The sequence below is a fragment of the Saccostrea cucullata genome, unplaced genomic scaffold (assembly GCF_032062105.1).
Source record: "Saccostrea cucullata isolate Sc308-1 unplaced genomic scaffold, CSIRO_AGI_Scuc_v1 ctg1005, whole genome shotgun sequence".
NCBI lineage: Eukaryota > Metazoa > Mollusca > Bivalvia > Ostreida > Ostreidae > Saccostrea > Saccostrea cuccullata.
The window spans coordinates 278,382-297,236 of NW_026927867.1; the positions used below are offsets into that span (position 1 = coordinate 278,382).

Below are 18,855 nucleotides of genomic sequence, written 5' to 3' on the forward strand. Positions count from 1 at the left end.
GTTTTACATTTTCAACAGTTGGGCTTTCTTTAAAAACACTATCAATTGAATTCCAACATTTCATTTCAATTTAATAATTCAAACTGTCAATTTAAATTTCAACCAGACCAAATATTATGGTATCCATGAAACGATACTTCGGGTCAATCCTAACATTTCCTCTTATTGTTGAACCCAGATTAATAAAAACCCCAAGTGAACACGGGTTATACTTAAGTACTTTTGCATAAAATAAGCACTTTAACGTAAAATAAACACTTTTACAAACAATTAGGACTTTCACATAAAATAAGAACATTTACTTAAAATATGCACTTCTACATAAAATAAGCACTTTTACAAGTAATGTTATGGTTCAGCACCGAGGGTCTGATTCCAACTGACTATTATCTATAACAACAAACTTTACATTGAAGAACATTTGTTCAATCAATTTCTATGGGTTGTCTATAACGGTAAATTGTGAAATCCACGTCTCACTTACAATAAATGAATGGATATTTAGGTTAGCCAATAATTCTTTATAACGAACATAAATTAAGTCCTTTTAAATATCATCAAAATCATCCCTCTTTTTAAATTAAGAAAACGAAGTTTGCCTGATTAGAAGTAATGGAATTTGTAAGAAGAGCATCTAACTTGAGTCATGCAAAATCCGAGATAAAAGGTACAAGATTTGTATGTCATGATAGATATTCTCTAAAAAACTTTATCATATAACATAAATACTACAATAAAACAGCTCTTAAGTAACGAATGACATTTACAAAGGTAAAATGATGACGAAAGATTAAGAACCCAATTTACACTGCACACTAGAGAGCTTTTATTCTATGGTATTTTTCTGCAGATAGAGCGATCTGCCCTTAGATCAAAATTCCAATAAATAGAAATTTACAGTATATTACTAAATTTGAAATTTCAGAAGTCAAAAATAAATTAACTGAACAAGCTATTTACATCTTTTTTCTCAAAAGAATAAAAAAATAGTGATTTTGATCATTAATATTGTGTTGTGTTGTAAAGAAAAAAGACAATTTACGGATTAACTGTCCATCTCTGTCGATCCCTTAAGTAGGATATGAACGTAACGAACAGTATTCAATCTCGAAGCCAATAAAACAATAAAAATAAGAGCAGAGCAAACACCGACCTCTGAAACATCAGAGGTGGGATCAGATGCCATAGAGGAGTGAGCATCCCCTGCTGACCGGTCACATCCACCGTGTGCTCATAGTCACGATGGGGAAATAACGAAAAATCCGTCGTCGTCAATTCAGTGTATAAATAATGGACTAACAATTAGTATGAAAAACGTCAGTCAGCATTTGACTCAATGATAAATTGTATTTGCTGACAAGGTCATTGTATCGACCATAGAACTTACGAAATGATGACTTTAAACGGGAATGATGATATTCTTGTTTCATCCACTTGCTTGTCAATAATACCTTGTTTTAGAAATTTTTCATATGTAGAGCATGTCCTATGTATCGAATCAACTGTACGGTTGAAATACACCCCGTATGCAGGTGATTAAGGTATATTGCTGCATAAGTAATTGAAGTTGACGATAGAAAAGTTAAAGTCATCACGTTTATCATATGGCTTGTTTATACGTTACCATTAACATCTTTTCAAGTAAAATATCCAAGTATGAAACAGATGCGTCAAACTCTGTCGTGTCTTTAATCTCAATCTCTCCTGGATATTACCATTGTTAATTTACAATACGCCATCGATATATCGAAGTAAATTCCGCTCTTTAGAAACAGAAAGAAGCTTTTTTAGCAGTTAATAAAAAGTCCGAAAGATGATTTATACTGTGAAGCATAGTAATTCACATTAAGATGTTCATACAGTCGAACCTGTATTTTAGGCATCTAATTAAAATTACGTTTTATAAAGATATTTAGATACTGTAAAAATGAAATCGATTAAAATATGAAGAAACTTCTATATAGTTTGTATGTATCATACGATATTATTTTAATTTTCATGCTTACTATACTTGGAGAGGCGGGCACTTTTACAAAGAGGTAAAATACCACTGATCATAGGAAGTATGTTTTCGTGTTGTATACAGAGTTTTATATTTCCGTTTCATTGGCGAATCATAGAAAAGAGGTACTCCATTAACATTCATAGGCACAAAACCCGTATCCAATCGCATTAATTTCGTTCTTGGTTTTTTTTTTTTTTTTTGTAGATTTAATTTCTTTATAAGAACTGTCAAATGAGCAAGTAACATGGAAAAATAAATCTCTATGGAAGGCTTTATAAGGTTGACGTTCCTTATCTTTTTGTGGAATGTTGTTCATGTATCTAAAAGCTGGGGTAATATTTCCATTGTTCAAATACTGTCTTTTCTCATGATGAATATTAAGTTTAAATAAATTGTTTTGACTCTTTTTAACCGCATTTATTTTTTTTTCTATTTTTTTTTCCATTTGATTGCAGATAATCTAAGCCTATTACCAGAGGAACAATTTCAAATGTTCAAATGCTCCGTTTTTTTATGATGAATATTAAGTCTGAAATGTTTTTTTAGACTCTTCTCAACCGTATTTTGATTTATTTTTCAATATTTGTTTTCAATTGATAGCAGATAATCTTAGCCTACTACTGGATGTACTATTCCCATTGTTTAAATACTGCGTATTTACTTGATGAATTTTCAGTCTGAACAAAATGTTTGGACTCTTCTTAACCGCGTTTTGATATATTTTGAATATTCTTTTTCAATTGATTGCAGATAATCTTAGCCTACTACCAGCGTACAAAGGGACGGCCTCTTCACATCAATATTATGGTGGTTATTACAAACCAGCAGGGAATGCTGTGGATGGTAAGCTTGAAGATGACTACGGTGAAAGTACATGCAGTATGACATGGGCTCATCACTCTAGAAAGGAGGCTTGGTGGAAATTTTCACTCAAAAGAATGGCTAACGTTGCCTACGTAACAATCTATTTTCGAACTTCAAGTAAGTCTACTTATTATTCTTTTTTTATAGAGAGAGAAAGCAAAAAAATCAACCCATCAGTATAAAAATTGACTATAGGTAAAGTTTATTCGATTAAACATTATGCTTAACATTACATATTATATTTTATCTTCAACTATCTGTCATTTTGTTTACGCTTTATAATAAAAAGCGTGAACTGACCCAAACCAGATTATACTCGATAATTTGGCCAAGAATAAGAGTCATTCCTTAGAATTTTATTTTAAAATAATTTCACAACTTTGGATGTAAAATGGTGTTGCTTTTTACGAGTTCAAATTTACTGCGCATTAATACAAACCTTGTAACGGAAGTGATGTGAAGCGAGGGGAGGTAATAACTGATCCATAGATCTAGCAGCCATGATGTGTGTTTACATGAGGTAAGATTGAGTTAGTGTTTGATTTGAAGTTAAAGATACAGTTATTAAATCTTGAATTTTCCATGGATTCCGACTGGAAATGAGGGGATTGTATGGATAAGATGATTAAGCTGGTCGTCAAGGGGGTGTGTCCCCATACCAAACCAGGTTATACAAAATATTTTCGTTCTTTTTCGGAAATTGACCAATGAGAGGCGAGAATATAAACAAAATTGAATTATATAATCTTAATAAGAGGATTGCAAATAAATATTTTGTATACATTTGATCACTGGTTTAAGGGATTGAATAGTAAGTATAAAAGAACTACAAATAATATATTTGTTTCCCTATCTCCTAGTCAATTTTCAAAAGTTAACATATTCGAATTTTTTTTTAAATTTTTTTTAAAGGATATTTATATATATTTTCAAAAATTGTTACTTTTGAGGGCAAAATAAAAAGAGATAAAATTCTATAAATTTGGGTAAACGTGTGTTTGTAACAATAGAAATCAACGGAAAACGGAAAATATTTGTAAAACACCCCCATGAAGCCACGCCCCTCCTCCAAAAAATCTTTTTTAAAATTAATATGGTCTTTTAACAGATTTCATTTTACAGTTTTTTTTTGTGTTTCACGAGGGTGGATCGGGTACTGATAGAAAAGATAAACTACAAATACGTTGATTTTTTTTCAAATTTCAAAGGAATTTTAAACGTAATATTTGTTTTTTTTTTTTTTGTTTGACGTCATGGAGTAAGGCTGTATAAGGAATAATATTTCCATGATCCAAAACTATGCGATCATACCTAGAGAGTAGATTTTGTGCAAGTTGATTAACATTGGAAACCTTTGCCTGCATTTTAAAAGAAACATATTTCAGAAAAAAGGATATTACTGGTGCAATATATCCGGTGTTTACTCCCTTTACTCTTTTGACATTGAACAGATTGTGATTCACTGTTTCAAGCTGTCCTTTTCTCTGCAGTTCTACACTATTGGATCAGTCCATTTATATTCTACAAAAGGGGTGATTAGCTCTTTCTGCGCCAAATGTCGCTGCTATCTTCGTGCCTTTTTCTTAGATTGTACTATAATTTGAATGGTTGAGCTAATATCCAAGGAATTATGTATGATTTGCCCTTTTAACCTCCTTCTAATGCTTCAGAAGTTCTATCTACGAGTAAATGTTTTATCTCATTTTTGATAAACAACAGCATATCGTGTATATATAAGTATACGGACATGCAACTATATAAGTATACGAACATGCAACACTAAGAAATCATTTTTTGTTTTCCGATCCCCTGATTGGTTTATTCCATAAACTGACTAGTCCAATAAAAATAAACAACGCAGTTTAACAAATCCTGATCTCCAGATTCATGATCTTCTATATGTTTCTGTTCAGTTGTACACTAAAAAATTAGAAACAAGTATGAAGTCGTGGACTTTTTTTCCACAAAGATCTAAATATTTAATTCATTCAATAATTCATTCTCAATATGTATGTTTGATGGTGACAACCCCCCCCCCCCCCTTCCGTGTTTTAAGGAAACAAATAATAAACACAAATTTCTACTTTTAACTTCAGTGGAGAAAATACACTCCAACAGAATGTGTATTTAATTATCTCGATCTTTAAAGATAATGCATGATTTGATAACTGATTTTATAATAGGTATTATCTTTAGTTTGAAATCAATTAAGATCAAAGGGCAGATTACTCCATTCCAGATGACCCACAGAATAAAAAAAGCTTTAGTATGCAGTTTAAAGACGATTTTTTACACGTTAAATAAAATCAAGATTTCGTGTACTCAAGGTTCTCATTATATAATGCAAGGACATGCCTTAAACCCACAAAAGTATCGTTCCAAAAGTTTATCATTCCTCATGCAGATATTGATTGATTTAGTCAGGCAAGCTTTTTAAAAAGCTGTTACTTGTATCAATTTTTTTTTCTGACGTGTACCATAAGAAAACAAACATTTTATCATATTTAAGACTCAAAATATTCTGATGTTTGAAAGTTTGATTTCAATACAAAATATCGTCTACCCCCTTTCTAAGACCTGAAATTAATGATGATTTACTATCCAGTGCTGGGATTAATGTGATTTATCAATTACCATGGAATCTCAATTATCTGGACGCTTTGGTTCCTAGTCAATTCTGCTGGATATGTGAAGCACCCGAATACACGAATCACTAGTATTACAAGACAGAACAACATTTAAAAATTCTGTCCCGATGAAAAATACATCACAAACCATGTTTTACATCACAATTGTACACCTTTAACGTCATTTTTAGTAGTATATCCAAAAATAAAGCAGATATATCTGACTCCTATTTCGAGCATAGTAACGGATGTTGACGATTGGAGACTTGGTGATCTGACATCAGGATTTCTCTAATTTCTGCTGGTAGATTATCCTTAAAGTTTTTTTTAAGTAAAAAATCCAAAGGTGAATAACATGTGTCAGACTTTCATTTCTGTTTCATCGGGATATCTCGTGTCAACATAAGAAAAAATAGCCATTATTATTTGCCAAAACGTCTTTGATATATCTTAATGTCGAGTTTTAGGCTGCATCAAATGTTTTTTTTTTCTTTTTACGTTTGAGATTTAAGAAATTTCTGCTTCATATAAATACAAAATAGATCTTCTTATACCCGGTACGCAATTGGTGCCCATGGAAATTTCAAACTTGGTCACAAAAAACCATGTATATATTGTCAAGTAGAGAGTCAAGGTTATTTGTAACTTTAGAGGACATGTGGTTCTCTTTAGCTCTTCAAAACAGTCAATTCTTCAATAATGAAAGGTGTTTTTACTACTGAACTCCTAAATTCAAATGATAAAAAGTATTTTTACCGTTTGATACATGAATATACTAAATTAGCTCATCCACAAATACAAATACGGTATATTTTATACTTTACCATTATTACATTGTATTTGTTTCAGCTGTTAATCGACACGTAGGATTTACTGTTTATGTGTTCAACGACTCATCGTACATACCTCCCTCAAATACATCTGAACACAAAGTGTTCACTCACAATATCTCTACCTGTCCTGAACGTGTTACAAATGTTACCGTCAATAAAGAGATCCGGGGGATAGCTATTTACAACTCAAAGGACCCTCCAGTCAGTACAACATGTGTGGGTTATGCACCTACATTTGCAACCATTGAAATTTGCGAAGTTAAAGTGATAGGTATGTACTGGTAATCTATTTATATATATAAGTAAGACTTAGTGGTGAAGGAAGTCTCAAAATATTTTAACAAAATACACAAATAAGTGAATTTGCTTAATGTAAGACATTGGATAAATTGTATACCAGACTTTCAATCATTTTTTAACTGTTTCAGGTTGTCCATCTAAACATTATGGAGAAAATTGCAATCCCTGTAACCCTAAATGTCGCGATACAGTTTGCGATGCATTTAATGGTTCCTGTATCTATGGATGCAGTGACAATGTCGTTGAATCACCGTTTTGTTCCGGTAAAAGGACATTTATCTAAATATCATTATAATATTTTGGGAATGCGTTTCATTTCAAGCACTGAAGGTACATGAAACTGAAAAAAAATCACTATGATGTTGAGAAAATCCTACAATTGTTACAGCTTCTTTTTTTAATTCCCACGCTTAGTACAAATCATACTTTTAACAGCCTGAATTAATTTAAATATGCACTCTTTCATACATATTCGTGTTACACGCATTCATACAAAAATTGATAATTGAATTAAAGATGTTCCGAATCTGACAAGGCATGTAGCACTTTCCATAATGATTTAGAAATCCTATCATTTTGCTTCTATTCTTCCGTAACACTGCTTTAACTATCGCCTTAATTTTCGATTCTTAAAGTACATTTTCATCTAATACACGTATCTAAATAAAATTGTTAGAATGTAAAGACGGCTTTTATGGACCAGATTGCACACAAGGTTGTGGAGTTTGTACACTTGGTACATTTTGTAACAAAACAAGTGGAATCTGTCCAGTTGGATGTCAGGGGAACTGGAATACCTCAAAATGTAACAGTGAGTGTAGTAGCATGTGCACTTTTTCAAGACTTAATACTTAAAATAAAACTATGTAAGAAAACCAAATTATAACAAAATATCAAAGTTAAATTAAAAATTCATTAACATTAAGGACATGTTTTGTGATTAAATAAAAAGAAAGATATTTTGCAACAGATCTTTCAAAATCATTGCAGAAAATTTGTTAGATCATTAAACGAAAAGACCATGTATTTAAACAAAAGAGGATTCCACCTTTTTTTCTAATGTCGTAATGCATGTTTATATTACTTCACGGTTGCTATTTTCAGTATGCAAAAATGGATTTTATGGAACAAATTGTGAATTTCCTTGTGGTAAGTGTAGAATCGGGACCTTTTGTGATAATCAAACAGGGATATGTCCAGAAGGATGCCAGGATCATTGGAATGGAACCCATTGTGATGGTTATGTATATAATTGTATTTAAGTTAACCATATTTCATTTTGTTGCTATGAACAATTCTATTAACATTGAACATCAAGATGAATTTAGCTTGTCTGATTCTGATTATAATAATTTTGCATATTATAAATGTAGAGTGAATTACATAATGCATATTTATTTCTTCATGGTTGCTATTTTCAGTATGCAAAAATGGATTTTTTGGAGAAAATTGTGAATTTCCTTGTGGTAAGTGTAGAATCGGGACCTCTTGTGATAATCAGACTGGGATATGTCCAGAAGGATGTCAGGATCATTGGACTAGAACAAAATGCGACGGTAATGTATATGTGTGTTAACATTGTTTATGAAACAAGAATATCAGCAGTCTCGTTTTAAGTCTTCATGTCGTTAGTTCTAAGGTCGATACAATGTTCTGAAAGTCTGTGTTTGCTCTGCTTCTATTTTGTATTGTTATATGATCTTGAATTATGTTCGTCATTTCAGTGTGCCTAGTTTCTTTCCCTTCTTGTACTATTTTTTTTCTATTCTGCTTAGTAATCATTAGTAATTTGGTTTTCAGAATGCGAAGATTATAAATAAGGACAAAACTGTTCGTTTGACTGTGGTAAGTGTAAAGACGACAGACCATGTTCTAAAGTTTCCGGAAAATGTAAAGCGGGATGTGTGACAGGGTGGAGTGGATTGTTCTGTTCGAAAGGTTTTTTTTTTTTTGTATTTTGTTGTAATAAGTTTGAAATTCTCCCTGGTTGCACATTTTTGCAGAATATTACGAATTTATCCAATCCGCATAGATTACAGATTAGTTTTAAAAACTTAAACGTATATTTTGTATATAAAAGTTAAATAGATGATGATTCGGTCAACCTGATTTAAATATGATAAAAACTAGTTTTCGTGCAGTTTTGATTAACAGCAGATAATATCCGTCATACAGTACGTCAGTGTTTTAATGTACCTATATATGATATATGATTTTTTTAAAAACTAAATCAGCGAAGAAGTTGAAATTTAAACGAAACTTAACGGAATTGTAAAGTAATGTAAATTCAACGACATATATTTATTTAAAAGATTGCTTAAAATGAATATGATTATATTATTTCAGAATTGGTCAACACCGACCAACGAAATGGAGGTGAGTTCAAAATAAAAAAAAATCGGTAAAGCTGAACACTTCTCATAAATAGGCACTGTCAGGCGGAAGGATTTGGAAATAACGAACATTATTCAATATCAAAGTCCATAAAACAATACAAAACAGGAGCAGAGCAAGCACATACCTCCGGAACATCAGAGGTAGGATCAGGTGCCACGGAAGAGTGAGCATCCCCTGCTGGCCGGTCACACCCGCTGTGTGGTCCTTGTCATGAACGGGAAATAATGGAATATCAATTATAAAAATAATATAATAATAAAATAATATTATAGGATATTATAATGATATAAGCCCTTCAATTTCGTTACACTCGATAGCGCACTTGAAACTCGTAGTAGACATGTAGTATTCCTTTCGTGGTCTAAGATTTTTGCGTTTATAACTTGTTTATATGTGTATTTTCTGTTCCTAAGTTATCTAGTGACTTGTATTTGTCATGATGCTGTTCTCCTGTTTTGAAAAAAAAAATTTCTGTGTAAATTTGATAATTTCATGGCGACCGAGTAGCAGGGCAGTGTGATATGTATGTCAACACTCTGACCTCCTCAGCAAAATACTTATAACTGTTAAGATATCTCCTCCTTATATAGGGGTTGTAGGGGATAGCAGGATGAACAGGAAATATGGCGCATTTTGCCTTTTTACGAGTAGTGTTAAGCTTCAAATTCATTCTCTTGAGTGAGTAAGGGCAAAATATATTGTCAGGTGTGTTCGCATATTTATTTTCTCTCGGCTGAACATAAAGGGAAACATAAATTCAAACTGTAAAAGCCTTTCAAAAACTAAAAATAATCGTTTACCTACTTTCAGTCAATTTGTGTGTGTGTGTGTGTGTGTGTGTGTGTGTGTGTGTAAAAATTGTCAAAATATACAAATCTCATTTTTTTTATCTACAGATGATGGGTTTCCAAAAGTTTCAACTGCAATAATTTCTATTGTTTCAACGCTTGTTGTTCTGACCATTATATGTGTAGTGTTGGCTCGAATCCTATGCAAGAAAATAAAAATAAGAAGTCAGCATACATGAAAGGACGCAACAGACATTATGCATGAAAAACTCATTGATCAATTAGGTGATGCAAACAACGACCCTACATATCGAAGATTCCTATCCTAGCTTCTCAATCGGAAGTTTCTCATTACCAGGATATGAACAAATCTACAAAAATAATGAATTGGGGCACTTGTCCATGACTTGTTAATTATTGACAAGTTTGTGGCGTGTTTGTTCTCCCATCTTTTTTGCAAATTCTTCTAGTCATATTTGTATTTTTTCCTTATGTATATTAATGTCCTTATAAAGGATATATTAAAATATGGTCATATGTAACTTTTGTACATATTTGGTTAATTTGTTTGGCATTACAATAAATGCTCATTTACAACAAACATTTTGTTTTGATATTTGCAAAAAACAGAGCAGAGTAGACTCATTCATGGAGAAAATAAAATATTTGAGGAAGGTGGAAGACGATGGTATAATGAATTTGTTAAAAAAAATAAGTGATTTATTTGATCATGACGATATAGTTTTTTCTCTTTATTCCCTTTGTTTAAAAAGGAATAAGAAATAAACGGCATGAAATTACCTTCAATGTGTTAATGGTGTACTTATCTATTTAAAAATGAATATGAGCATCCTATAATATCATAAATACTTTCTAAAAGCCTTTATAATACTCTTTGTCGGGTCTTCGTAAAGATTGCAGATACTGTATAATTTATGTATTTATATTAGAAAACAATAATGTTGTATTATCACAAATAATTGTTGGCACAGTTTTTGTTATGCTTAAAGCAGTTTTGTACGATTTTAATATAAAAATATAAATGGGAGAAAAAAATTTTCAGCTCATAAATTTTCAAATACCGACGTGTAAATCTGAGTCTTCTAATTCCTTCTCGTTAATCACTAATTTTGGAGTTTCCACATCTTCAAGCGATTATCACACAACTATGAAATTACTTTGCTACATCCGTACTTCGTAATAACCGTATGAGAAATTCATTGAATAATAATATACCCTCAAATTAGTAAACATGGACATCTTGATCTTAGGATCATCAAAAGGAGGTTACATGTACCACCATATCCTGATATTAACAGATCATTTCACGAGATTTGCCCATGCCATATTCACAAAGAACCAGACAGCAAGAACAACAGCTGAGACCCTTTACACCAACGTCATGACCAAATACGGGTTTCCAAATAGGATACAAGGATACATTGTGAACACAGAGCTAATTTTGAGGGTAAGATCATAAAGAAATTTTGCAATATAACAGGGAAGAAGTCCAGAACAATTTTCTATCATACCATGGGCAAAGACATGTGTAAGAGGTTTAATAAAACTCCAATGGACATGCCAGGAACACTCAACCCAACTTAGAAGTCCAACTGGAAAGCCCACATCCATCATTGGTACATGCATATAACACAACAAGACACGAAAGCACAAAGCAATCACCGTACTTGCTGATAATTGAAAGAGAACTGAGACTACCTATAGAAAAAACTTTGGATTTAACAACCCTGAGAAGAAAAAACCATGACAAAACATGTCGAATATCTAAGAACAAGAATGGAGTTGGCATTTGAATTAGCATTATGAGCAGCAGAAAAAGCAGAAGTAAAACAAAGTTAGTATTTTGACAGGGTTCTCCACATTTGAAAATTTAACCATGGAGGAAGCTGTGCGAAGGCGAAGTGTGACCAAAAACATGAATACGTGATAGACTGCCTAATTTCATTAATAAATGATTGGTTTTACAATTTTTAAAATTAACACTTTTTAAATAAAAAAAAAATGATGATATTGCAAAGATTTATCCTGTATTTTACTTCACAAATGTACCAAAATTTGCCCAAAACTATCGAAACTTCTAAAGGAATTTAAAGAAAATTGTTGATACAGTAACCATGGAAATATTATTCAGAAATAAATATTTATAAGAATTGATGTAGCCTGTTACATATGTATATACAATGTTTTAGTGAAATATAACTAGGGGGCCTAAACCTAATGAATAGGTGCTATTTTTTTAAGTTAACACACAAAGGGATAATTTGGAGCAGAATCCTTTTTTTCTAAACGTTCTATTTTTCTAGATATTTCATTTTTCACCAAGTGTTATTTACTTCTACACCTACCCCAGTGCTTAAAATAGCGCCACGCGACGTTTCATAACAACGGGAAGTAACTCTAAATCTAAGACGGCGATTGAGACGTAGGCCCTAGGTGATGGATATGTATTTGCTATAAGATTACGTAACACTTGACTGTCCTATGTTAGTGGACAGTGCCAGGTTAATTTAGATTTAAATGATAGCACACTTGATTTCACTATTTATCATGTAAAGCTTCATGAGTGAGGATGTCCTTATCGGATGTTAAAAGTAATGTATGGTTTTCCATAGTACAGACTAAAGGGTTGTTAATACTCTAAATTAGGTAGGAACAAGCAGGAGCCTGTAGTTATGTATATTGTGAAGTTAGTGTTCACGTTTTAACAAAAACTAGCGCAAATGTTTGTGAACAAGCAGGATATAAGGACACTATAGGAGACATTCTTTGAGAACAAAAGCGGCGACCGGATAGCATGATGCTGGGATTGAAGAATAGCTAATAAAAGAGAAAAACGGGCAACAAAATCTATTACATTTTGATCCAGAGAGTAAATGAAATAATTCTTGGAAATATTGGGGATTCTATGGAATCCGGATAGTATGGAATCCGGATAGGGCCACGCAGTTCACTATCGCATTATCGTACCATCGAGATTTGAGTCGATGGTGCGATGACGCGATGGTGCGATAACGATGAAGCGATGGTGCGATAACGATGAAGCGATGGCGCGATAGCGCGATGACGATGATGCGATGGCGCGATAGCGTGACGACGATGATGCGGTGGTACGATGGAGCGATAATGCGATGACGCAATGGCACGATAGCGATGATGCGTTGGTGCGATAGCGATGATGCGATGGCGCGACAGTGGTGATGCGATGCTTTATCGTGCCATCGTTATTGCTTTATCGCGCTATCGACATCGTGTCATCGCACCATCGCTCTATCGACTATATAGATAGGATGGCATTCTCAGCAGGTAGTTAATTCGAGCTAAGATTTGATTGCCCAGTGATAATTAACTGACTTTAATTTTGTATTTGATAATCATATTTTAAATAACAAACACGAAGTACCAAGAGGAGAGAGGAAGGAAGACTTTTGTTTTGTATTTATTTTGTATTTTAGTATTGTATACTAGACAGTATATAGGTCCCTGATTTCACGATGCAAGAAATAAATTTAAATTTCGTATAAGCATTTACTTGGTTTAATAGTTAATGATAGCATTCACGATGGGTTTAATTTTGCAGAAAAAAAATGAATCGCGAACATAGTGAAAGTAAAACCATCGTAATTATTTCCCACGTAATTATTACCCAATCTACAGTATTAATCCCCCCCCCCCCTTTAGAAACCAAAATCTAGATCACGCGGATTTCGATTTCTTTTACATCATTCACAACATGAGTGTATACATCATTCACAACATGAGTGCATTGTTAACTTTATCTTGATTATCAAACTATATTTTAACAATCTTTTAACTTGTTATATGTCTGGCAATAAAGACATGGTTAATTTTTATGCCAAGTGAAGTTAATTCACGCAGTAAGATCTATTTCCGATATGTATTCAGTTCATACTTTCGCAACCTGACGCCATTTCTCTTCTCAATGTCGCATGCGCAGAAGAGTCGATAGCGCGATAGTGCGACAATGCGATGACGATAGTGCGATAGAGCACTGATGATGACACGATAAAGAATCGCTTCATCGTTATCGCGTTATCGTATCATCGCTATCGCACCATCGCAGCATTGCTATCGTGCCATCGCGTCATCGCTTTATCGCTCCATCGCACCATCGCTTCATCGTCATCGCAGTATCGCGCCATCGCGTCATCGTCATCGCGCTATCGCACCATCGCTTCATCGTTATCGCTTCATCGCTCCATCGTCATCGCATTATCGCGTCATCGCACCATCGACTCAAACCTCGATGGTGCGATGATGCGATAGTGAACTGCGTGGCCCTATCCGGATTCCATAAAAACCTGTACACTAAGTTGCCTTTTATTGTACATGAAGTTGACAAAAAGTTGTTGATTAAGTTAAAAAAAGAGAGTTTTTTTCAATGTAATGTATGGTGACAGGTGACTTAATGTACAGGTTTTAAATGGCCAAATCTATTATGCTGTATAAAGTATATGTACTTAAACACAAAAGATTACTAAACAAAAATGTTTTAAAAGTAGGAATGAAATTGCAAACGCAATTTAATGTGCTATCTTCAAAAAATATTGATTTCAAATCATTGAGCTTGTATCCGAGGCATATGTATATAACTGTGTTTTATAAAGATATTAGACACTGTAAAATTAGAAAAAAAAATAAATGAGGAAGATTTTGAGTAGTGTGTGTATCAAAGGATTAAATAAAAATCTTTTGCTATATATAGTGGTATAAAATAACATTCATAAAAGAGGGTGAAAAAGTGATCACAGGAAGTTTTTTTTCTATTTTGTACAAAGATCTTTATAATTCCACTTAGGAATAGTAGATATTGTTATGAACACAAATTAAACATCGTTAACGACCAATATCACGCAATCCATATTTCTACGTATATTTTTCCTCCTTGATTTTCATTTGTTATTTGTTGAATGAGTAAATCCTTATCTCGATGGAAGGATTCATAAAGTTGATGTGCTTTATAATTTTGGGAGATGCTGCACATGTATCTAAAGCATGGGGTAATGTTTCGATAATTTTTTTTCCAACAAATATCACTTTTCATGAAGAAAATAATTTACGAAAAAGGATTATAGTCATTTTTTTTCCCGAATTTAGATTTCTTTGTTTTGTATTTTCATTGATTTTAGATAATCTTAGTTTACTACCAAAGTATAAAGGACAAGCGTCTATGGAACCATATGTCAGTTTTTATAACGCGCCGCCAGGGGGAGCTGTAGATGGATATCTCCAGGAGGAACGTGGACAAGCCACATGTAGCATTACATGAGCTAATCCAAAAATTAAGGAAGCTTGGTGGAAATTTCCATTGAAATCTATGGCTAATGTAGCATATCTAGAAATTTATTTTCGAAGCTCAAGTAAGTTTTTTTAATATAACCTTGAATAATTTTAAAATTAATATCCTTAATAACGGACTTATGTGTTATGTAGGTAGATATATTTGTGAAACTAATGTAACTTAATTTTTTTTCTTCGGGTAACCGGGATCCAAGTGAAAAACAGCCTTCAATGATATAAAGAAAAGAAAATGAAACAATTGGTAAACGTATTAGGTGTAGTTAATTTCATTTTTCGTATGTATTTACCAATATTCCTGGCTAATATTCAAAATCATATTTAATGAAAATAAAACCAAATTCTATTTTTATTTTGTCAAAAAAATGAGTTATTGAAACTATTATGGCGATACCCCAAAAATTTGAGACCGATAATAATCTTGAAAGTATCCATTCAATGATCATTTTGCTTTTCCTTAGGAAATTCATCTGGCTTGGTATATTTTTCTATAGTTTATATTATACTCTTAGCACTAAGCTAACATATACTGAAATTTGTGCTCATCTGCAAACTTTTTTTTTTTATTTTTATAAAATTTTACTTATGTTTCCAAAGTCTATTTCATTTTCCAGTCCAAGAAAAACATTCTAAGAATTATACACTTTTCTGAACCTGTGACATGATATTAAGATTCCCCAAAAGATAAAAACAATATCATCCGTCCTTAAAAAGACACCGCGATGAACAAAAAGGAAAATTGACAAGCGTAGAAATTTTGCATGACCCGTACAAATTTTGCTCAAATTATCAAAGTATTAGGTTTCAGAACCTGAAATTCTACTTTTTGGAAAAAAAAAATAAATAAAAAATAAAATATGTAAGAAAAATGTCAGTATGCCCATCACAAATACGCTTTACATCTTCCTTCCGATTGTACGCGTGTGCAAAAAAGTTGAAAAAATTACCATGGTCTAAAGTATTTAAGAATGAAAGTACCGGTAAGTAGACAAAGAATTTTGATACAATCTTTTCAAAAAGTTTTTAGAACATATTCCTCACCTTTGCATGCTCAAGTTGAATGGTAAGAATTATTGACAGGTTATTACTGAAAGTCCAACTTTGGAATGTTTTGTGAGAACCGAAAGTTTTGATGACTTTAAACATATTTTGTTGGATATTTTTTTTTTCAAGATTGCTCTTGGAAATAATTTTCCTTTCCAAGATTTAAATCAACAAACTTTATAAAGTTGTCTCAACTAATGATCCTGTAAAAAATTGTTTCGTTTTCAACATCTGTAACAAAGGAATTTAGAGGCCAGACTCTTTGTTCCTAAACTCAAATACTTTGATGAAAAACTTTCTCTTCCTTTACAGTATTCCCCTTTTGGCTGATAAATAATCTTTGTTATAAACAATTATTTTATACATTTTATGTCTTAATTAAGATTATTATTTGAGTTTTCAAAAATATTGTATTTTATTCAGCTGTGAATCGACATGTGGGGTTTTCTGTTTTTGTTTTCAACGATCCATTGTACATTCCTCCATTCAACTTATCCCAACATCTCGTCTTCACTCACAATGTATCCACCTGTCCTGATAGTGTGACAACTGTGAAAATCAATAAAGAGACACAGGGGGCTGCCATTTATAATTCTAAGGATCCCCCTGTGAGTACACCATGTCTGTACTATGAACCCACGTTTGCAACTATTGAAATTTGCAAAGTAAAAGTAATGGGTATGTTTAAAGAATATTCAAATATATACTGCAAAGGCTTGTTGGTTAAATCTTTCGAATCTATGGGAATATATTGAAAGTTTTTTTTTTGAAATAACTGTCCTTGATCCTTTTTCATAAATGAATACGCTTTTATGTTAATTTACTCAATATTCAAGAATATTGTCTAAAATGAATATACATTCATGGCTAACAGCTGTTTATAAATCATTTAAGGTTGTCCATCTATACATTATGGAGAAAATTGCGATCTCTGTAATCCTAAATGTCGTAATATAGTGTGTGATGCTTTTAATGGTTCCTGTGTCTATGGATGTAGTACCAATGTTATTGAATCACCGTATTGTTCAGGTAAAGGAAACTTAATTGAATACGAAATTTTAAGCGACGAAATACAGAGAAACACAGTCAAGAACAGTATTTAGGAATATAAACACTGTAGGAGCATAAAACAGAAAAAAATCACCGCAATATTGAGAATACTCCCAAGTTGAGATAAGTTTTTTATCTTTAATTCACCCGCTTTCTTTATAAATTTATTTTTTTTTTCAGATATGCAACATCTCTTATATAAGTTTGAATGTTTTAAACTTTCCTATCACCCAATTAATTTGAATTGCCAAATATATACATATATTGGAATCCGAAACTCCATTCGAATCATTTAAATATGTTCTTAATGATCATTTCGTAGATGTAATCTCATCATATCTTACCGATTATGTTAGAATATAAAGACGGGTATTATGGACCAGATTGCACAAAGATGTGTGGATTTTGCAAAACAGGTACACTCTGTAACAAAACAAATGGAATGTGTACAGAGGGATGTCAGGACAACTGGAAAAATTCAAAGTGTAATGGTAAGTATAAAAGCATGTGCATGTCATTTTTCAAGACATCGAGTTTTCAATAATCAAGTAAGAAAACGAAATTTTAACGGAATATCAAAGGCATATCCGTGGACAATATTTTTAGGAATAACGATATGTTTTGTAGTTAAACTAAGAGAATATCTAGCAACAGACCTGTTAAAATCATTTATCTACATTTGTGGACCATTTAACGTTTCCGCCAGGTTTGATTTTACCAATATCACATAAGCATATTTATGTTTCCACTGTCATTTATTTCAGTATGTAAAAATGGATTTTATGGAGCAAATTGTGAATTTCCTTGTGGTAAATGTAGAATCAGGGACCTTTTGTGATCATCAAACAGGGATATGTCCAGAAGGATGCCAGGATCATTGGAATGGAACAAAATGCGAAGGTAATGTATATGTTTGTTTTTATTACTCAGTAGCTAATCTTTTTTAATAAGTTCCTGTGAGCAATGCTATTTAAAAATCTGAAGCCGGATGTATGACTGGGTGGACTGGGTTGTTTTGTTCGAAAGGTTTTTCGTTTTCTGCTTTCATATGATGGATATTTTCTTCAGTTTTCTATTTTCTGCAGAATTTCGCGAATGGATGAAATGTGCATACATTATATTCTTTTTCTCAATATGAACTCGCATATTTTATGCAATTTTAATATGATACAGGATGCTTCTTTCAACCTTGTTTAAAACTATTGCAACAGTATTTGAAAAAAAATTACAAGAATTTCTAAAAGATAATAGTTCTATTAAGTTAAATGCTAGTTTTCATGCACTTTTTATCAACAGCAGAAAATAGCCGTTATACAATATGTCCATGGTTTAATGTTTATGATCATTTTTTTTTCTTACTCATTGAGGAAATTAAATTCCAAACGACACTAGACGTAGGTAAAACAAGAAAACGTAAATTGAACGAGATATATGCATCTTAAAATGTGAAAATGCTTTTCCAGAAATGTCCTCTAAAGAAAACTTAAATGCAGGTGAGTTCAATTTAAAAGAGTCTATCAAATGCATCTTCTTGTGTCAGTAAAAGGCAAAATATTTGCTCATTTTTTATCATTCTCTTTCTGTACATAAAAGGATTGATTGATTGTACG

The 18,855-nt window shown here is 32.3% G+C and overlaps 1 protein-coding gene across 1 annotated transcript; it reads left to right on the top strand.

The window, feature by feature from the left end:
• The first annotated feature begins 11,066 nt into the window (after positions 1 to 11,066).
• LOC134275695 (uncharacterized) lies at positions 11,067 to 18,083 on the top strand. The gene is made up of 7 exons (XM_062757956.1): positions 11,067 to 11,282; positions 11,400 to 11,451; positions 14,983 to 15,108; positions 16,619 to 16,873; positions 17,090 to 17,224; positions 17,662 to 17,736; positions 18,010 to 18,083. Exons 1-7 carry the CDS (start codon positions 11,067 to 11,069, stop codon positions 18,081 to 18,083), a joined length of 933 nt encoding a protein of 310 aa, XP_062613940.1.
• The last annotated feature ends 772 nt before the right edge of the window (positions 18,084 to 18,855 follow it).

Bases quoted from the DNA above. Each gene is read 5' to 3' on its own strand.
- LOC134275695 (XM_062757956.1), top strand. From the start codon at position 11,067: ATGGACATCTTGATCTTAGGATCATCAAAAGGAGGTTACATGTACCAC. The intron at 11,283-11,399 runs GTAAGATCATAA...TGGACATGCCAG, and splicing joins ACACAGAGCTAATTTTGAGG to GAACACTCAACCCAACTTAG. The intron at 16,874-17,089 runs GTATGTTTAAAG...AAATCATTTAAG, and splicing joins TTGCAAAGTAAAAGTAATGG to GTTGTCCATCTATACATTAT.